Consider the following 23,042-nt stretch of genomic DNA (forward strand, 5'->3'; position numbering starts at 1 on the left):
CTATCATATATCAGGCTATAACTAACGTAGCATTGATAATATAGTAACGTTACTGGCAGGGCTGTTGATACTGATCCATAACAGAAACTAATGCGCAAGTATCAGCCGTATCTCGCGTTACCTAATGCAACTCCACACTACGGTGCTGTGTACCGGAGGAGAGACGCGAGATACGGCTGATACTTGACGATCTGGCGGAGAAAGGTTGTGGAGCCTCTGTTGATATGTCGTTGTAATGGCTTGATGGAAAGCAGGTGTGTAGTCGGGGAGGGTGCACAGCTGATTGCAGCAGGTGAGTGGAGGTTGAGCCGGGAGCCAGGAGTGACAGCCACCACGCACACACAAACAACACAGTACCGGAGGGGAGAGAGAGAGAGCAGCGAAGGGGGGGGGGGGGGAGAGAGAAGTAATACGGTTTCCTGATAAAGCTGTGGAGAGTATGTGCTTCAGGGAGGTGGATGCACAACGCACCCAGGAACGAACGCTAGCTCCGGTCCTTTTTACTGTGGACTCGATGTCCTGACAGGCTGGTATTTGTGCAACCTGCACAAACACAATACTGCACCATGATTACAAATGGTGAAATACAATGTAAAACTACGGAAAAATTTGGTATCATTTGGTATCTTTGTATTTGGTTTAGACAGGCTTGAAAACATCTCTTCAAATCACCAATATTTGGTTGAGAAAACAGAGTCAAAGGAAGACATTTAAGTTGGAAGAACCACCAGTTGGCAGGACACACACACACACACACACACACACACACACACACACACACACACACACACACACACACACACACACACACACACGCAAGTAAACTGCAGTTTATTCTCTCACAGCTGTTGGAGGTAGACGCTGACTTCCTGTGGAGAGCTGAGTCAGCTCCTAGTCGGGAAGAGGCTTCTCTTCATTCACAACTCTAACCTTTACTAAGCTCCACACTGTAAATAAAAGGGGCTCATTCAGCCCTGATTTCACAATGACTAACATGTCAGTGATCTGTGTTTGTTAGACTTCTAACTGGTACTCTTTTTCATCCTTACAGTTCATCTAATTTTGTTTCTAGCATCAGGTTTTAATTCTGTAAGAACAAAGGTCCAAACTGTCCCTCATTCAAAGCTTCTGTGTGCAGAAAACACATTTGCTGTTTGCTCGGCCACTGTTCAGCACACACACACACACACACACACACACACACACACACACACACACACACACACACACACACACACACACACACACACACACACACACACACACACACACACACACACACACACACACACACACACACACACACACACATTACAAAGCATGTGAAACTATCAAAATAACATTTAATAGTGTTTTTACTTTTGAAAAAATGTTTTAATACTTAAATAGTGGTACAAGTTCCTAGAAGTTTGGTGCAAACTCAGTCAACATTCACTAATATTGATTTTACTCACCAAAGTCATCTCTTTTTGTAGACAGTGTCAAACTGATTTTCAAATACATTGTTAACACAACATCTCAATATAGGCATTGAAGAGACATTAGTATTTAATATGTGCTTTTTTCACTGATTGAAAAAAGGCAGTCGTGGAGTGATGAAGACTTTTCCAGATTACACAAACTGAGCTTTTACTCTCTGTGCTGGAGTTTGATTTACAGGGATAAAGGTTTGTCTTAAAACCAGAGGTATGCTCGACACAAAAAAATTAAATGTATCAATGTTATGATTGAAAGAAAAGTTAAGTCTGAAATAGAAGCCAAAATGTTATATTAATCTGCTTCTCAACTGTGTCAAATAATCTTTACAGAAGACTAATGGAATAGGGAGTTAGTACACATTCCTGCATTATTTTCAATGTATACAATAATTGTTTTGCCGTCATATTGTTTTTTAATGAGGCCCTATTATCCTTTTTGCCCTTTTCCCCTTCCCGCAGTGTGTAATATTGGGTTTGTGAAAGTCATTTCAACATCTGCAACCCCCCCCCCCCCCAACCCGAAACTCCTCGATTGGACTCCTTACTTTACTTCCGCAACAGACATCACTATGTAACAGTCACATTTGTATTGGCTAGCGCTCCAACACATTGTTCCTGAAAAGGTTAAGGGATAGGGACATCTCTACAGTAAGTGGTTGACCAATCACAAGAGAGCTGTCACAGCTAACCAATCAGAGCAGACTGGGAATCTAAACATGTCACAGTAGAGACACTAAATACAAATATTAACCTAACAATTAGCATAAAGGGGCCCCTATAAATCTGGCCAATATCGCCTCTTCACCAGACTAAATGTATCAATCTAAGTTGTTTTAATGAGGTCAGTCTCCGCACCACTGTCACATACATGCACACAAACTAACTCTCTTTGAAATCATCTAAAGACATAAACAATGTGCTTATGAATGGAGTCATTCAGCTCCTCTAACCAGCGTTTTACTCCATCAGATTAACATAAAGCTCCTCTGTTTGCCCGCACTGAACCACATCCAGAACTCAATTCGCCCACAAGAAAAATGACCGTGTTTCTCCCTCTGTGGTCTTCAGGATGACAGCGCTTTGTCCAGGGTGAGATTAAAATGCCGTTCAGTTGTAATTCTAGAGACGCCAACAAAAAACAACAAAGAAAATACCATGACAAGGAACAAATCAGTAGTTTCTGTCTTCTTCTCTCATCTCTCTCTTCTTCTCATTATCTCTCGCTGTCCATTAATCTGTCGTACATTACATCTCAAGTACAGTAAAAATGTTACAGTTACAGTTAACCCACATCACACACACACACACACACACACACACACACACACACACACACACACACACACACACACACACACACACACACACACACACACACACACACACACACACACACAAACATTGCCCACTAGTATTGGTTTTATTTAACAAAGTTGTTTTAGAAAGGATCTTCCTCTTCTGCTAAAACATCAACAAGACTTTTATATAGCTCCTATTTGTATGTGCAGACCATGTGTGTATTTAACCATGAATTGTGGACCACGGGAATTTTGTTTCAATGGGATTTGTCACAATTCATATGGCTATTTTATCATATTGTGTGAGAGTGGCAACAAGGGAAAGAGCCAAATGCAGTCAGCAGAGCAAGCGGGATGATATAAGTACGTTGTCCAAATGGAAACAGGCATGTACTAGTAAAGGTAGCTTGACCGCTTACACAAAACACCACAAGGCATCACTGAACTATGTGACTAGTCGCTCCTGACTGATGAGGGAATGTGGTGAGCAGGTCGGCTTTATTAAGGGCAGACAAATGCTATTGGTGTTGATGTTTTGTTAAGAAGGGTCGCATTCATCCTCACTTGTGTCAATTCTAAGCCATAAGGGCAAGATTTTCATGTCGAAAAGGCCCTACTTTCAAATGAGGGAAAGGAAGCAAGATATAAGGCAATGGGATGCACCCGGAGAAATTGAATGTTAAAGATATGAAAGATTGATTCTGAGTTTAAAGCTGCTCGTGGAATGTGATTAATGCAGTTTTAATGTGGAATAACGCCGCAAGGCCGCACCGGATGAGTGAAGACTCAAAACAGAAAGAGATCCTGTCTGCACATGTTTAGAGGACACCTGCATCAGTGGCAGCAGTACAGGCCAACACTAGGGACTGAAATTCTGGGCTGGCGTATAGCTCACTTGGTAGAACTGGCGGCCCATGCATTGGGGTTCACTTCCTGTGTGGAGGACCCAGATTTAAATCCAGCCTGGAACCATTTACGCGTGTCATCCCCTCTCTCTCCCCCTTTCAATACTGTCACTCTCCAATAAAAAAAGAAATTCTGTTCAGTTGGGCTAACAGTGAATAATAATAACAATAATAAATTATGTAAATTGTTCCACCCTAACAAGTGACCCCAAAAATAATGTCATGTCAATAAAGCTCAGTTTGCACACACACACACACACACACACACACACACACACACACACACACACACACACACACACACAGTCCAACATTTGGACTTTTTTTACATTTCAATTTTATTCATGACATTCTATGTTGGCCGACAAGTGTCAACGTGCTTGTTGCTGACCTGCTGACAGTCTGTTTATAAAACATCCTAAGACGACAGTTAAGCTAATGCTTAGGTTACAATCATTATTCCAAATCTAAAGCAGAGAAGTCCATAGAACCTGCAGGGACAAGACACAAAATGAGTAGATATGTGCAACAATGTAAACAAAACTTCTGTTTGTCCTCTGACAGTTATGAAGCAGAAGCTTATCTGCCCCTAACATGCAGCCACGTGTCTGACTGATTTTTCAGCAAACACTTTACTGCAGTAATTACATTTGAAAGCTGTTTAAAACTGACCTGTTGTATGTACTAAACACACAGAGAGATGGGTGCTTTTCTGACTATGTACATTCATATACAGTATTCCGATATTAACATTATTCCTGATTAGGACTGTCACCGGCATCAAAATCACAATTCTGTGAATCAATAAACTGTTATGAACTCAGACACTCAGGATTTAGGACCCAATTGCACAACCCTGGAGACAGAGGTAAAGTATTGGTAAGATACTTTATTTTTCCAAAAAAGCAAGATGAACAAAAAATGGTCACTATCGAATCTCAGGTTGAGAGGACAAAAAAAGAGAACAAAATGAAATCTCTCACGTAGTGAGGAACAAAACTTTTCAAGAGCACAAAGACAGCATAGACCTGACTATGGCAAGAGACAAGACGAACTGACCCTGAACACTGGGAGACAGGGGAATTTAAACACAGGATAACAAGACACAGGTGGGGACAATCAGGGGCGGGGCTGGAACTGATGATCACAGGAGACACACAAGGGAAACAGGTGAACACAATTAGACACACCAGGGAAACTAACAACAGGGAGGAAAACACAGGGAGAATGACCAGACAATATACAAGGAGGAAAACATGACAGGGAGAACAGAACAGCAAAAACCCATTACCAGACTAAACTAAAAACCGTGACATGACATAAGAATCGTGACATAAACTTTCTTTTTCTATCGTGATTTAAATTACTATCACACAGAATCATATTTTTCACATTTCAACGACATCATTTGGAATATGAAGCAAAGAAAAACTTAAAAGATACACCTATAAATAAATAATTATTACATTTTTCAAACATGCTTCCTGGTTTAATTCGGCCCTTTCACCCTTACCATACTTTTTGCATAAGCAAATGTTTTCATTTTTGAATATTTTTTTATATATTCTTTTAATTAGTGGTTTAGATTTTGTATGTGATTGTGAAAATCTGTTGCTGCTAAACATATTATATGATGATAATCCCCATCAATAGGAAAAGGGACCTATTGTAAAAAAACAATATGTTCCTTTAATCTGCAGTTTCCCGTTTTCTTGTTTGGTCGCTTCAAGACTTCAGATAGGAAACTTAAAATAGAAGAGATAGAACCTAAACTTGAGACAGTTAAGAAAAACGTTCATGTTAGGGATTAGCAGCTGAAAGTGTGTGTATTGAGATGAATATATGGGTGGAGGGCTGTAAGTCATTTCTGTAGTACAGTTTTCTCATGGTTGTAGTATGCATGTAAACCACAACCACAAATGCTGAGCAGTTTGAGGTTTTCTACAGAATCTCCGCCCCTGAAGCTCCAGTTACACCCCGCTGCTCCGCCAAAACACGCCGAGGAAAACCATGATGTCTCCGTCTGACAGGCAAACATGAACTCACATCCTGCATCGTCAGGTCCTGTGTGTGTGTAAGCTCATTCTACCCATTAGACATCAAATCTAAAGTTAAAACCAAGACACACCTATCTGAGTTCAATTCAACTTTTCAGCATGTTTTACATTGCTAATAACAACAGCAGACATTTTTAAGACAAAATAAATACAATCCGTCAAAATATTGGAGACTGTATTAGTTAATGGGGAACTCAATTTCTCAATAATTTTTCATGCCATACAGGAAAAGGAGAAGAACTGAGAATTATAAAGAAACAACCAGAAGATTTTGATTAAAGTGAAGGAAATGATACGGTGGCCGAAAGGTGCAAACGCGTACAATGGCGCAAAACATTTATATTAGAAGACACGTGCTGCAATATCAAGAACAATGCAAATATTAAAGAAACACAAATGTGCCAGAACTAGGGCTGTCAAGTTAACGCATTAACGTAAAAAAAAATTAACGGCACTAATTATTTTAACGCGATTAACGCATATTGTTTTTCCTCAGCCGCCACGTAGTTTCAGAGCGCATCGAGTTTAAAATACCATCTACAAGCTGATGATGACAGCCCCGCTCCTGCCGCCCGCTTGTGGCAGACCCTCTATGGGCAGACCACACTTCCACGCTCACCGGCAGGCACCGACTGGCCATCGGGAGGACCGGGAGGGTGTGTGTATGTGTGGCGCGAGAGAGAGACCTTACGTGTATTGTTGTTGTTGTTAGCATCTGGTGCTAGCTAGTTGCGCTAACGGATATAAGGAGCTGTTTAAATGAAAACAGAGGATCGACATTTCGCCACAACTGCGCCGAGCACTTGACTTTATGCAGGTAGCCAGACAGTGGGACATTGTACGAAAAGTCAGCACACTCAGCACGGATAGTGCAACATGATTGCAGCGTCCAGGCAGCTCCCGTTCCAGCATATGCCTTGAGTTGCACATAGCTCCAACGATCCATCACACACACACACACAGACTCACTCACTCACTCACTCACTCACTCACTCACTCACTCACTCACTCACTCACTCACTCACTCACTCACTCACTCACACACACACACACACACACACACACACACACACACACACACCCACACACCCACACACCCACACACACACACACACACACACACACACACACACACACACACACACACACACACACACACACACACACACACACACACACACACACACACACACACACCATTTGTATTGTATTATTGTATGATAGAGGTTCCAGGTTGAATTGAGGCGAATATTTGTAATGTTCAGAGGTTGTTGTGTTTAATAATGAGAATATTTGTCATTGTTCAAATGATAATAAACATTAGCATAAAGCATATTTGTCCACTCATATGTTGATAAGAGTATTAAAAACTTGAAAAATATTCCTCTAAGGCACATTTAGAACAGATAAAAAATGTGCGATTAATTTGCGATTAATCGCGATTAACTACCATGGACAATCATGCGATTAATCGCGATTAACTATGGACAATCATGCGATTAATCGCGATTAAATATTTTAATCGACTGACAGCCCTAGCCAGAACGCATGCAAAGGAAGAAACATCTTCACCAACTTGACAAAAGCATTAAGAAACATGTCGGCTACGCCGCCCACCTACGCCGCCTGCCTACGAACACACCGCAAAGACTTCAGTCGACGAGTGGCAATAACTGTCCAACCCTTCCAGAGTTGGGTGTAACGCGTTACTGTAATAATATTACTTTTCTCGGTAACGGAGTAGTGTAACGCGCTACTTTTATATTTCAGTAATCACACTACAGTTACTAACATTGCCCCGTCACGCGTTACTTCGTTACTCACTAAAATCAGTCATAATCACACTGACAGACAAGAGGGGTTTCCGCCGCAGGTTTATATGTAGGTAATCTGCGCGACTTGCACGTCCACATCTCTACGTGCAGAGCTGCATAAACATGGCTGAGTCAGTGATAACTTTCGAGGGGTGGAGGTATGCCCATTATTTTTGAGTTTGTCCGAAGAATAGATAGGAATGTGACGGTGAGGTACAAACTGTGTCCAGGCCAGAAGCTGTTATCCTCTGCTGTAAACACCACGTCAAACCTCAACAAACACATGCTAAGGTGAAGCTAATAGCTAAGGACCCCCGAACCCAGAGTGAGGATGTTGTGAGTGCGCCGCCGCTGACCCCGAAGCAACACAAATTAGAATTTGGAGGACCGGTAACCAAAGCAGAGATGGACAGGCTTGTAGCATCCTTCATAGTAGAGGAAATGTTGCCCATTTGCACAGTGGAATCACCATCGTTCAGAGATATACTGCGCAAAATACGGATAGCAGGAGACAGAGGGCAGCCATGGTCAGATAGGAAAACATTCGGGAGCAATCTGGATCAGTCTTATGGAATGGAAACTGAACCAAAGAGAACATTTGAAAATTTAGCAGTCAGCGTGATCTGCAAGCAGGGAGGGGCGGGCCGGCCCTGCGACTAAAGTAAAGAGTAAAGTAACGAGTAAAGTAACGAGTTACTTTATGTAGAGGGTAACGAAGTAGTGTAATATATTACTTTTTTTTAAAGGAATATGTAATATATTACTTTTTTTTAGTAACGACCCCATCTCTGGTCTTGGCCATGTTTCGCACTGGAACACACCGCAAAGACTTCAGCCGACGGCCAAGAAGCACGTACGAACTGCGCATGCCTGAGTGGCAATAACTCTCCTTACCAGCAGGCGGCGGTAGTGTGTATTCGTCATTCAAAAGAGGCAACAACCGGAAGACAGACTGCGTGATAACCGAGAGAAGAAGAACAGACTGCGTGATAACCGAGAGAGGAAGAACAGACTGCGTGATATAAACCAACAACAAATAGCGTGTGCGTTCCATTTTCACTCTACAGCGAGAAGCTCATGGGACTTTCTCGAACCTGTGTCGAGAGCTGGAGTTAAATGAAATCTCAGATTTGCCTTCTTAATAGTTTGTTTGGGTCCCTCACTTCTGTTTCGCTTCTCATGCACTGATTCGCTAAGCTGAACAGCCAATCAGAGTGATTTCTTTGGCCGACAGCCTACCGATTCAACAAGTCGAATCGGCGGCGGAAGGTGTCGGCACGGCCGAAAAGACACTACGGTGCCCGACGGTGCAATACACACCAATCTGAGTAGGGCGACACGACGCTCATCGGCGGCCCGACATCTATCGACATCTATCTACGCCGATAATCGGCTCGGTTTGTAGAGGCTTTAACATGAATCCTCAATAACAGTTTTGTTTTTGTGGTTGTTAAAGCTTCTGTCAAATCATTTGTAAGGATTTTCAGTGTCAAACTGTGAAGAGATTCAAATACCTTTTCTACCTGACAGTAAGACATCCCCGAGGAATATTTGATGTGCAAATGTGACGTTCAGAGTGTCTGGCTATCATGTATATGGTGATGTTTCTATTCTGTGTCTTTTACCCTGTCGAAGCAGACCTGCTGATGGCATTTCAAGATGACAGGAAGAATGTGAGTATAGATTGCATTAGCAGGTCTGAACCAGCCCCCCAGAAACAGGAGGAGGTATAAAGACAGTTCAATGTTTCTTAAAGCAGACCTACCTGGGTCAGTCTTATTTTAAATTGACTCTACATTTTAGTGATTGATGAGGGTGGAATCTGTATTAGCTTTAACTTGGTCCAATCCAATTACAGTATAACTTTGAATAACCTGTGCAGGGTATTTGTGGATCTTCAAATACAGCCATTTAATAGCTACATTATATGACTTTGAAAGACACTAAGTGTTCTCAAATATTTGTATATGTTGTGGATCTGAATCCAGGTCAGGGTTGCGTAATGCATCCTGTTTGCCTTCGTAAGAACAGCTGGACTTCATTTCTCTCATTCCCTTAATACCATTGCCTGTTTTCTCTTATAAGGATCCAAAACTTCAATTATCTAGCTTAACACAAGGGAAGCTTTAAATACAACATGGAGGGAGGATTTATCGAGTCCTTTATTCTAATGCTTGAATCTCACATCACACTTTCTATTTTTACCCTGGAACTGGACCACATTCCCCTGAAAGTGTCTGATCTCGTTATAAGTGAGACATTTCTTATTTTTCCATTGCATATATTTAGTGGAAATAAAACGTCCAGTCATCCCTGGAACAAGACAAAGTGCTAATATAATAAAATAAAAAATCTATAATTTATAATTTATATAATAAATAAAAAACCTATTTTCGCACCACAATTGGACTTTTACCCAGGATCTGGACCAACTTTCCCCGAAAATGTCTGAACTTGTGCATGATTTGGCAGTTCTGACAACCAAATGTCTGGAAAAAACAAAGATTTTTCCATTGCATAAATAATGTCCAAAACCTCCCTTCCTAACTGTCCTGTCATCCTTGAACCAAAACAAGTGCTGAGATAACTGAAAACACAAATGAGCCCACATGAAACGCTTCTTAACCCAATCCACAGATATCCATTTACATGAGTCATGGTATCTATTTCCTGAGGCGCCCATAGCACACTGAGCTAAAATAAAAAACAGGCTTTCTAATTAGGGAATGCTCACGGATAGCACATTTTCCAAAAAGGACCGGAATTTTATTTGGATAACAAAGCAATATTCTGTCGGAGAGGAGGTTATAAAAGAAGAGGCGGTCACTAGAGGACAGACAGCAAGAAACGATCCAGAGGAATGTATCATCAAACAGAACCAGACAGAGAAAAAGATCAAATATAATAGGAAATTGAGGCAGTTTCTTGATAACTCCTTTTGATTAAAAGGGATTGTTCTGGTAGTGTCTCGTATGAGGTACTTATACAAATTCAGCGAAGTCAGAAGTACAGTAGCTAAGTAAAGAACTGCTGCGTTCATTGGAAGCAGCAAAACATAAACATAGACCCACCTAAATAAAATGTATACCATCTGTAGTGTACGGTATATTTATAATCTATTGGATTCCAGCCTGATCTTAAAACAGCTCCTCCATACCCAAAGTACAGTTGAGTACATGTAGGGATAAATTATATGGCTTTTTGATGGCAATTTAAAGCAGAGTGAATATTTAAATATAGCGTATACTTAAAGAATATAGCATATACTTAAATAAGGGGTACATTGGAGAAGCAAGCGCGAGTAATGTGGATTTTTTTTAAATAGTCCAACCAGAAACACAGAGCGCAATGTTGCTAAATCTTTCCCAACACTGAAAGAATTACAACAACAACAGCCTCTCCCTTTAGGCATAACTCCTACATCACTATGAACTTTAACATATCATAATGAACGTAAGAAAATAACATTGTTAGTACTCAGCCGTTTGTAGAAGACTCAGCATTACAGTCCTGCCACATAATGTCTTTCTTCTTATTTTTAACCAATGTAAATATAGCATTGTCATCATTACAAACACTTTCTACTTATATCATGTGCACTATTAACTTGCAATACCGTATTGTACCGTACAAAAATGTCCCAAATTGGGATCAATAAAGTACCTAGTGGGGCAAAAAAGTATTTAGTCAGCCACCAATTGTTCAAGTTCTCCCACTTAAAAAGATGAGAGAGGCCTGTAATTTTCATCCTAGGTATACCTCAACTATGAGAGACAAAATGAGAAAAAAAATCCAGAAAATCACATTGTCTGATTTTTAAAGACTTTATTTGCAAATTATGGTGGAAAATAAGTATTTGGTCAATAACAAAAGTTAATCTCAATACTTTGTTATATACCCTTTGTTGGCAATGAAAGAGGTCAAACGTTTTCTGTAAGTCTTCACAAGGTTTTCACACCCTGTTGCTGGTATTTTGGCCCATTCCTCCATGCAGATCTCCTCTAGAGCAGTGATGTTTTGGGGCAGTCGCTGGGCAACACGGACTTTCAACTCCCTCCAAAGATTTTCTATGGGGTTGAGATCTGGAGACTGGCTAGGCCAGTCCAGGACCTTGAAATGCTTCTTACGAAGCCACTCCTCCGTTGCTCGGGCGGTGTGTTTGGGATCATTGTCATGCTGAAAAACCCAGCCACGTTTCTTCTTCAATGCCTTTGCTGATGGAAGGAGGTTATCACTCAAAATCTCACGATACATGGCCCCATTCATTCTTTCCTTTACACGGATCAGTCGTCCTGGTCCCTTTGCAGAAAAACAGCCCCAAAGCAGGATGTTTCCACCACCATGTTTCACAGTAGGTATGGTGTTCTTTGGATGCAACTCAGCATTCTTTCTCCTCCAAACACGTCTAGTTGAGTTTTTACCAAAAAGTTATATTTTGGTTTCATCTGACCATATGACATTCTCCCAATCCTCTTCTGGATCATCTAAATGCTCTCTAGCAAACTTCAGATGGGCCTGGACATGTACTGGCTTAAGCAGGGGGACACGTCTGGCACTGCAGGATTTGAGTCCCTGGCGGCGTAGTGTGTTACTGATGGTAGCCTTTGTTACTTTGGTCCCAGCTCTCTGCAGGTCATTGACTAGGTCCCCCTGTGTGGTTCTGGGATTTTTGCTCACCGTTCTTGTGATCCTTTTGACCCCACAGGGTGAGATCTTGCGTGGAGCCCCAGATCGAGGGAGATTATCAGTGGTCTTGTATGTCTTCCATTTTCTAATAATTGCTCCCACAGTTGATTTCTTCACACCAAGCTGCTTACCTATTGCAGATTCAGTCTTCCCAGCCTGGTGCAGGTCTACAATTTTGTTTCTGGTGTCCTTTGACAGCTCTTTGGTCTTGGCCATAGTGGAGTTTGGAGTGTGGCGGTTTGAGGTTGTGGACAGGTGTCTTTTATACTGATAACGAGTTCAAACAGGTGCCATTAATACAGTTAACAAATGGAGGACAGAGGAGGCTCTTAAAGAAGAAGTTACAGGTCTGTGAGAGCCAGAAACTTTGTTTGTTAGTAGGTGACCAAATACTTATTTTACAGAGGAATTTACCAATTCATTCATTAAAAATCCTACAATGTGATTTCCTGGATTATTTCCCCCCATTCTGTCTCTCATAGTTGAAGTGTACCTAGAGGGAAATTACAGGCCTCTCTCATCTTTTTAAGTGGGAGAACTTGCACAATTGGTGGCTGACTAAATACTTTTTTGCCCCACTGTATCTATCATCTATCAGCCACTACGCTTTTTTGCACTATTACAATACTGCTCATCACTGTACAGTTGTTTACATTAATTATTTGACCATCTATGTTTCTTGTAGTGGTTTAATTTACTCTTTTTACTGCACTGTTAGTATACAGTTTTATTATTATTCTGCTGTGTTTATTGTATCTTTGTAACCCTGGCACAGCAATTTCCTTCAGGATAAATAAAGTCTTATCTTATCTTATTTAATAAAAATGTTCCAACAAACATTTCTCACCATAGCTGTTGACGGGGTATGTTGGTGGTTATTTTTCGTCCTCTTTCACGTAGTATACTTCTGTGCTGCTGTTCCCCCAAACTGGGGGCATCCAAGCTGTTCATTTGTATGGATAGGTACCTTATACAACTAACTTCAACCCTAGCTATCCATTTAAGATGAATCACTTCCTCAAGTTTGATTTTGTGTTTTGATTTTTGGACTGCACATGAAAAAGCATATTCATTGCCCCAAATGTACAAAAAGAACATAATCCCACACATACAGTAAATGAGCATTCTACCAGCTCTGGGTCGATGGTAATCACTCCCAGAAGTCTTACAACACACGATTCTTCCTCTGAACATGCTCCACTTAACAAATTCAAACACTTGTGCAAACTTTGAAGACACAAGAGAAACGCAATGCAGATTTCAACATTTCGCAATAATGCAATTTGGAGGTCAAACCGAAGGCCGGAAAAAAGGAAAACAAGGATAAAAACCACCCAGTCGTCTCTCCATCCATCTATCTCTATCTCTCTTTGCTCACCGGTACATCAATCTGGATCAGAGCGATGTCAGCCTTCTCGTCCACATCTTTGATCTTAGCGTCGTACTTGGCTCCGCTCTTCAACTCCACCTGGAGGAAAAAAAAAACATAAAATACATGAATAAACATAAAAACACTGTTCATCACAAAAACACTACGAGTATGATTATTTTGCAATGTCTTAAGTCCAGTACGGCTGCTAAAAATACCTTGATTCGGTGCTTGTTGGCCACCACGTGGGCGTTGGTGACGATCAGTCCGTCTTCTGATACTATAAACCCGGAGCCGCTGGCGACCGCCACCTCCCGCTTAGAGAACATCATCCTGAGTAGAAAGAGGTATGGTCACTCTCCTGACTTATAGGCACGAACAACAACGTGAGGTCATCAATCCAACTCAATAACATAAATAAATGTGAACTAAACTTCTACACTTGCTTCAGTAAACTGCAGGTGTGTTCAGAGGAACCCAGGGATGACACATTTAATGGATGAAAATTGTAGTTTTGCAAGACTTTGGTCATAAACCGAAGTGTTAATCATGTTCAAATGTTAAAACAGGATGGAAAGTCCTCCACAAAGTTATTACAATAAAGGAGGAGGACATGAATCTGTAAAAATCTGATGACAAGACATCCAATATTTCACTATTTGTCAAATAAAGCCCTGGGAAAAAATGAAGAGACTGCAGCATTATCAGTCTCTCTGGTTTTACTATTTACAGAGATTTATTTGAGTAAAATGAAATGTTTTGAAAATTTTTATAAACTACTAACAACATTTCTCGGACACTGGAATGAAATGGCTGCCATACATGTAGAGATTGAGATTTGAGAAAAATATTGACTGCTTTCTTCATTTTTTACAGAGCTGTATGTCACTGTCACGCCCAGATACATGTACATGACACTGTAATGTTGTCATTTCAAGCAAACATCATTGATTGATATTCTACTTCCCAACATTGCCATTTACATATTTTGACATGTTCAACTGTATCAGTTCCTTCATGTGTTGAGTTGTCTCCCCGACTCAGACTGCAAGGAATCTGGGTGTGACCCTAGATAACAATCTATCCTTCACTGCAAACATCGCTGCTACAACCCGCTGCTGCAGATACACTCTTTCCAACATCAGGAGGATACGTCCCCAGCTGACCCAGAAAACAGCGCAGGTTTTGGTCCAGGCTCTCGTCATCTCACGCCTAGACTACTGCAACTCCCTTCTGGCTGGTCTACCTGCATGTGCCATCCGACCTCTGCAGCTCATCCAGAATGCAGCGGCTCGTCTGGTCTTCAACCTTCCAAAGTTTTCCCACACCACGCCGCTCCTCCGCTCCCTTCACTGGCTTCCGGTAACTGCTAGAATCCACTTCAAGACACTGGTACTTGCGTACCAAGCTGCGAATGGATCTGGCCCTTCCTACATCCAGGACATGGTTAAACCGTACACCCCAGCACGTGCACTCCGCTCTGCATCAGCCAAACAGCTCGCTGCACCCGCACTGCGAGGGGGACCCAACTTCCCATCAGCAAAAACACGTGGGTTTGCTATCCTGGCTCCAAAATGGTGGAATGAGCTCCCCATTGAAATCAGGACAGCAGAAAGCTTAGACATCTTCCGGCGCAGACTGAAAACTCATCTCTTTCGACTCCACTTCGAGCGATAGAATTACTAACAAAGAACTGCTAACAAAGCACTTATATACTAATAAAGGACTGGCTTATCAAAAGCCAGTTGAGTAGCACTTGAAATGTTTTGGCTCTATGAAACCTTTCTTCAAGTTTGTATCTTCTTGGTCGAATGCACTTACTGTAAGTCGCTTTGGATAAAAGTGTCAGCTAAATGCAATGTAATGTGTGCACACTGTGCCTCTCCTAAAAAGTTCTTATAACTGATTTTGTATTTAAAACTGCTGTCCCAACGTAAAAATGATAATAGTAGTAACCTCATGGTGGCAAGAAGAAACGGGAATAAATCACTAAAGTCAAAAAGAATGTGAAATGCCAGCAGACCATAATTTGTATTAATGGCAATATTTGACCACCAGGTAATGTTAGATGCAGGTAACACAATAATAAAGACTATATCATTGGCCACTTATTTAATTTGAGTCTTTCGCTCTATTTGAACCCTTAACAGTAGAAAAGGAGGTTAATGTTAGGATTGTCAGGAAGTTGGGTCAGGTCGTTTTTCTTACTTGCGGTACAGTTCAATGTGAACGACAGCGGGGGCGATCTTCTCCACCACGTCAGCGATGAAGTTATACTTGAAACGAAGACTGTCAGGATTCTGCTGACCTGTAGGGGAGGGAAAGATAAGATAAGATAAGATAGGTGTACTTTATTGATCCCAATTTGGGAAAGTTTTGCGTTGCAACAGTATGAAAAGACAAGGCATTGTACATTAGAGAATGAAAAGACTAAAAATAAACAATTCAAAATGTAGACCTAGAAATAAAATAGCATTAAAAAAGTAGAAAATATACATGTTGAAATATAAATGTACAGTAAACTAAATATCAAGCAGGATATTATATATGAATTAAGTGTGTAAGGAATGGAATATTCAATTGAATATAAAATTATCCAGTTATCCAAGGGAAGCTATGGAGCAGAGAGTTCTCTTCCAGCACAGTAAATAACCTTTATCACATACAATACTGGATCTCGGTTTGTTTGTTTTTGCTTGATATACCGATTCGTCTTCACACACCCACACACTACACACATTACTGATTAACTGTTTCTTTTGGAATTGGAAAATAATCATGTGTGGTCTCCTTGTTTTGTCTGCACTTGAGCCAGGGCGTGACACACACATAAAGCATTCCCATTCCTGGCTCTCCACTTCATCAGCACATGGTTACATTTATAATGTTCAGAGGCTGCACAGTAAGCGTCAAATTCTGTTGCCAATCTAGATAAAACATCTCTTTTTAAATGTTGTGCTAAACGTTATTCATTGGTGTCTATGAGACTCCTTAGTTTAATCTGAAGTTTTTGGTGCAGCTTGGTGAGAAACCACCTCCAGATGTGAAGCTCAGTGTTTGAACTACAGGCCTGAGAGCAGCTGCAGCCTGTCTGCTGCGCCCACTGATACTTATAAAACAAAGGAAGTGACTCAGAGCCGCAACAGATACCAGAAACAGAGAGATAGCAAGAGGGGTCCGGGTGGTGTACTGTAAGGATGTTTACTGAGAAAACCCTAACAGTCAATGTGTCCCCTAAAATAACCCCAATTCACTCCAGCAATGTCTTTCCTTTGTCATTCTACTGTTCATCGAAAAGACCTGCTGGGACAATTCAGGAGACTTTATACTGTTTGTTTGCTAAAGCAACACATGGTACCAGATTTTAAGACACTATTACACAAATTCAATAAGTGTTTACAATGAAAACTCGGACCAATCGTAAGCAATTAGGAAAAAACGATGCCACTTAACTAACTACAGCAAATAAAAGCACATCAACAATGGTAAATCATGTACTTTTACTCCACTACATTTATTAGATACCTTTATACTTTACAGATCTGGATGAATGATGTGAAATATAATCAAGTGTTGAATCAGACTTTAGTTCCACTTGGAGTAAATCCACAAGCTACCCTGCAGTATACAAAGTCATTCAAACTAGCTGCACCTTTACCAGCTTTGAGAACACTTTCATGATCAATCATTATAAAACATATCATAGATTATTCTGAAATGGACCAATCTGCAGAATGACTACTTTTACTTTTGGTACTTTAGGTATATTCTGATGCTAATACTTTTGGACTTTTACTTGAGTAACATTTTGAATGCAGGACTTTTACTTGTATCAGAATATTCCTACACTCTGGTACTTCTACTTTTACTCAAGTACAAGATCTGTGTACTTCTCCCACTTCTGTGTGCATGTTGTCTGTCTATCTATCTATCTATCTATATCTATCTATCTATCTATCTACGTATCAATCTATCTGTCTATAACTGTATTGACAAACATGAATGATACAACAGTGGTTCTGTAAATATGATTATCAATACAAGAATGTTATCGCAGAAAGGCTATAATTTGAAGCATTTTCATTAAGAATAACTGACAATAATGATGTGTATTGTCCCATTGCTCAACACTAAGTCCTATACAAGCATTTCAATGTTATGTCATGAGTCCTGCAACTGGTCCCATTGTGTCTAGGTTAACAGGTAAAGTTAGTAATTGATTCCTCTTCCATCAGTAACTTACACTGTAAAAACTCAAACGTTGACTCTAATTTAGAGTATTATGTCAACAGATCTCTCATAACTGTATTAGGTTAGTTGAAAGCAATAATATTCAGTTTAAGTAATAGGTTCAACTTAATATTATTGCTTTCAACTAACCTAATTTGTTGATATAATATACATACAAGACATTGAATTTAAGTAAACGGTTCAGTTTTTCAGTGTACTGTTCGTGCCTCTTATGCAGCTACACCCAAATACCTTTCATATCTGTCACGATCTGTCTGTGTTTTGTTTTGTCTTGTCTTTTTCTGTCTTTGGTTTCCTGTTTTATTTTGAAAAGTGTTCCCCCCCTGTCTTGCCTGTTGCTTTCTGTCTGTGTTCCCTCCTGTCTGATTACCCGATTGTGTTCACCTTGTGCCCCTGTGTTTTCTCCTCCCTCCTCACATGTCTCTTGTTTCTTTGATTGGTCTTGTGTGTATTTAAGTTCTGGTTTTTCTGTCTGTCTTTGTTAGTTTGTGAGGCTAAGGGGCGGGACAACTCTAAGCAGTTGACAAATCACAACAGAGCCAGCCAGCTAACCAATCAGAGCAGACTGGGCTCTGGTTTCAGACAGAGGGTAAAAAGAGGTGCTGCAGCACAGGCAGTATGAGAACAATAAAGAGCTTTTTGAACATTAGAGCATGGAAACATGTCACAGAGGCACAAAATACAATTATAAACCAACAAATTAGCATAATAGTGCAGAGTCATGTAATGTGTAGGAAAAAGAAGAGAACTGAATGGAGCCAATCAAACGAATGGAGAAATACTTAATCCTCAAACACAGTGCCAGCGGAACATTTACTGAGGTCAAGATCAACTCTACACTGAGTCAGAGAGTAAAGCAGAAGCAGGTAAATGTAGTGCCATACTGTCTCATCATCAAGCAATTTGTAAACACAGAAAGATAGTATGAATTCTTCTTACAAAAAATGAATGAGCTGATTATTTATTCAGTATTTTTGCATCAATGTTTGCATCTGCCATTCTAAAATCTAAAAACAGATAGTTTACTTTGTAGGATGATGGGCAGCGATGGAACTTATATTTGATTTGTAGTTTGATAAAACTGTTTTCCTAGTTCTACATGGCCAAACAGTTTTTAGTTTTAATGAAAAGAAATGGCTCCAGAATGCAGCCCTAAAACATGAAATATCAGGCTTGACCGGCCGGAAACAAATTCCTCTAGTTTCTGAAAGAGTTGAGTCACCAGGCAACCGTGTTTTGTTGATGCTGTATCCAAGCCTGTCAATCTAACAAAGAGTGTGCAAGTCTGTACAGGAAGCAGAAACAATTCAAGAACAAATACAAAATTGATCCCTCCAGATCCAGACTTCCGTCCTCAGCTCAAAAAGTTCAAATCCTAAGAGAAGTCCTTCCCTCCTGGTTAAACCGATCAGAAGTGGGAGGAGAGAATATTAGGAAAGAAGAGAGGAGGGAACGGGAGTAGAGAAAGTGGAGGGAGAGGTGTTCGAAGAGATGAGACAGAAATAAAAAGTGACTCAAAGAATGGGAGGAAGGAGATGAATTAAAGAACAGATGGAACTTTTCAAATGTAGAAAAGTTGCAAAGAAATGTGCTAAAGCTGTGTGTCAGATTCAAACCATCCGCTGTAGCCCATTCTATGTAAAAAGTGCACATCCTGCTGTCATGACACACATGTGGACTGCAGAACACAGAGGTCAGAGAGGTCACAGAGGTTTTAGATGGGAAGCAGTGTTAAATAATACGACATTGTAACTTAACACTGGCCACAATCGTGTCATAGAATACTAAAATGCAAAGTCACAGTAGCTCAAGCAAACTTATTTACTTCTCGTTGGTTTTAAAAAACGCTGTTAATCTACTGTACAGAATTTAATTTCACTCATCTTGATCTATTTTACATGTATTTAGTTTACTTATCTCTGCATTTACCTTCCCATTGGTGACTTGAAACATTCTCTTGCACTGTTTTTATTGTCTTTTCTATATTTATGCTGCATTGGAGGTGCATGAGACTAAGGATTGTCATTGCCAAAACGTAAATCTTGACTTGCTACCATTTCCATATCTTATCATGGTAACAAATCACAAAACAGATTCATAGTTTATTGCCTTCATTTGTCCAAAAATCTATAAAGAGTTTAGGTATATGAGAACACTGACTAAAAGATGAAGTGGAGTCTGCTACTGAAGTCATCAAGTTCAATTTCAAAGCACACTCGCACACTCACACTCGCACTCGCACTCGCACACACACACACACACACACACACACACACACACACACACACACACACACACACACACACACACACCTTTCCCGCAGGTTCCTCTCTGGATGAAGATGACCGGCGGCTGCTGCAGCTTCATGGCCCGGTTGCTGACGCGCTTCAGCTCGCAGATGTTCCTGTACGAGACGCCGTCACTGCCGCACACCGGATCGGACACGGTGCACATGCACACCCCGGGCTTGCCCCTGCGCCTGACGGTGGCGGACACCTCCACGCCTTCGGTCACCACACACTCCATCCCCTCGGCGCACTCCTGGTCTCCGTCGCCGCCGCACAGCTCGCCCTCTCCGGACACACACACCGGGCAGCAGTCGCAGCGGTCCAGCACATCTCCGGCCAAACAGTCCGCGAGGATTGGCGCACACTGCGACTTGTCACATTTCTCCGTGCAGCCGATGGCGAAGCGTTTGGCTATCCGAGACCCGAGGATGAGACCCGGGCAGACGAGCAGGGCTGTTACGCAGAGGAAGAACTGGAGACGCATGGTGGGACAGTCCTGGAGAAACTCACTGAGAAACAAGTAACTGGACTTGGAATGAAGGTGAAATGTTGGTGCACTGATGCAGAGTGAAACTTTTGTGTCGGTGCTGTTTATGAAAGCTCCAGGAGAAACACAGGAGGTGATTGGTGGGCGTGTGTGACGTTATTTCCAGTGAGAATAATTTTTTATTAGCTCAAGTTACAAAAAAGAATACATAACATTTATGATGGTTCCTCAGACAAACTGTAAATGCTTTATCACAAAAACGCATGAAAAAAGATGTGATTTACTTTTACAGAGCTGTAGTGTTTCCTCTTGTTAGACTGCTCGTGTCAGTCAGCTATCTCTTTAGAGTTTAATTAAAACATATCAGATTCTTTTTTCATCAGATTCAGGTTTTTATTCGTTGTCCGTTCCTTAGAACATTTGTTTCTGCTCTTCCACTTTCTATCTATCTGTTCTATCAAACTAAAACATTACACAATGTCCTGCCTCCTCTGTCCTCCGTCTTTGTCCTTCAGCCGAACTGTAACCATATACTCTGCACTGCTGCACATTCACATTGACTTCCATTCACTGAGTGCTGGGGTTCAGGGATTGATTTTTCCAGAAACAGAAACAATTCGATAATGTGATCGAAACGTTCAGCTTGTTTTTCACACTTGGACTGGTGCTCCAGCACATTTCTACGTCAGAAAGACACATTTGTATGACTTTGAAGAAGAAATAATTTAGTAACCAAAATCCTGAAGAGTAACTGTGTCTGTTCTTTAGCTACGTTCTCTGGCCTTGTGTTGGCTTCATTTGACCTGCAATCCAAACTGTGTCTGCTACCAAAAATCACTTCACAGCAGAGAGCTGTTCTTGGGGTATTGGTTTAAGAATATGTAAATCATCAGCATGTTGTTTGTTTGGTCAGTAGGATATTGTACGGTGGCCGACAGGTGCAAACGCGTCACAACGGTCTATAAAATAAGAGGATTATAAAGTTTTCTAATGGTCACTGTTGGCAGAGTTAATCTGTTTGATGATGATTTTAAGTGTTTTGTCAGTATACTTTAAATGGCTAAGTTAGCGACATGAGATAGCTAGCTTGCAGCAGATCTGCAATAATATCGGAAGGAATCATACGATCACTGTTAAAATAAGCCAATAAAATATTTTAGGTAAGTTTCCACTAACGGTTGGCCAACGATATTTATTTTATTTATTTAATTGTTTATTTGGCAGGGGCAATGCACAGTAATGAACACTTAAAACATTAAAATGTATCAAGCGTAACAGTGCCAGATTTAGCTTTAAGCTCATTTCCATCCGCAGTCCCTCACATAAAACATTTAAGAAAATTACATTTTACAAACATAGCAAAAACAATATACATGATATGCAAAGAGTGCAAGAGCAGCATGCACAAGTAAATGTAGTATATCATCCCCGAATGTGAACCAGCGCACTGGCCCCAGCTGTGTGCATAACGTCCCCGTTCGTTGTGAACGTCCCCGTTCGTTGTTGTGCAGCGTTTTTTTTTTGCAACGTTTTGTATTTGCCAATTTTCGTTTATAATAAATGTTGCACTTGTTTCGTTTTGTTGGTGAATGTTTTTTAAATGTGTTGTCAAGTTGATAAAGATGTTTCTTCATTTGCATGTGTTTTTTCCCATTTGTGTATATATATTTGTTTATGAGGCGTTGTGCACCTGTTGGCCACCATACTATTGCACCAAAGTAGAATGACTTCCACACTCGAGAAATGGGACCATTCGGGAAGCAAGTGAATGCAACATTGGCCTTGGCTAAGGTCTGTGTTTTCTAAGTAACATTCATGCTCATCTAAGCTTTTATTTTTCTCGTAAACTCGTTTTTGTCTTCCATACTTTTTGCATTGATTGACAGCCGCAACACAACAGGCTTTTTTTTCTTAACCTATCCCTCTGTTACTCGTCTTGTTTGTTAGTATGTTAACATAATTAACCAACAATCCTCTTTACAGTTGTCTCTCCCTGCTTCCCCTGTGGTGTTTGTGTCAGAAAGCTCCAGCAACTGTAGAGTTATTGCAGGAGGAAGCCAAGGAAAGCAGGCTAGAGTCAGAAGGGTGTGTGTTCCAGTGGGAGTTTGAGTGGATCAGGATTAAATGTGGCAACATGTAAATGTTACGATATTGTATTTAATATTTTATCTCTCTTAGATTAAACAATAGTTACTAATGGTCATTAAAAAAAAGTGCTAGTTGTCTATAGTATGAAGAGGTCATCCAGTATCTTTGAATTCTTGGAGAAGTTTTTTGTATCCTCAATTGGGTTTCAGTGCCTGAAAGGCTTGTTTTTTTCCTATAAGTTCATCAATCAATCTGTATTTATATAGCCCAATATAACAAATGTTACATTTTTCTCAGTGGACTTCACAGTTTGTACAGAAT

At 40.6% G+C, this 23,042-nt stretch overlaps 1 protein-coding gene across 1 annotated transcript in view; it reads right to left on the reverse strand.

Annotated features, from left to right (window-relative positions):
* The window catches only part of htra1b (HtrA serine peptidase 1b), a 42,067-nt gene extending 19,291 nt beyond the window's left edge, over positions 1-22,776 (reverse strand). The window contains exons 1-4 of the mRNA XM_079659341.1: positions 20,171-22,776; positions 15,816-15,915; positions 13,826-13,940; positions 13,617-13,706 (exon numbers count right to left, since the gene is read on the reverse strand). Of these exons, the coding sequence (XP_079515467.1) occupies positions 13,617-13,706; positions 13,826-13,940; positions 15,816-15,915; positions 20,171-20,630 (765 nt within the window). The 5' untranslated portion in view covers positions 20,631-22,776. The remainder of the gene's footprint in view (positions 1-13,616; positions 13,707-13,825; positions 13,941-15,815; positions 15,916-20,170) is intronic.
* Between the last annotated feature and the right edge of the window lie 266 nt (positions 22,777-23,042).

The sequence above is a fragment of the Notothenia rossii genome (genome assembly GCF_949606895.1).
Source record: "Notothenia rossii genome assembly, chromosome: 11".
In the NCBI taxonomy this organism is placed as follows: domain Eukaryota; kingdom Metazoa; phylum Chordata; class Actinopteri; order Perciformes; family Nototheniidae; genus Notothenia; species Notothenia rossii.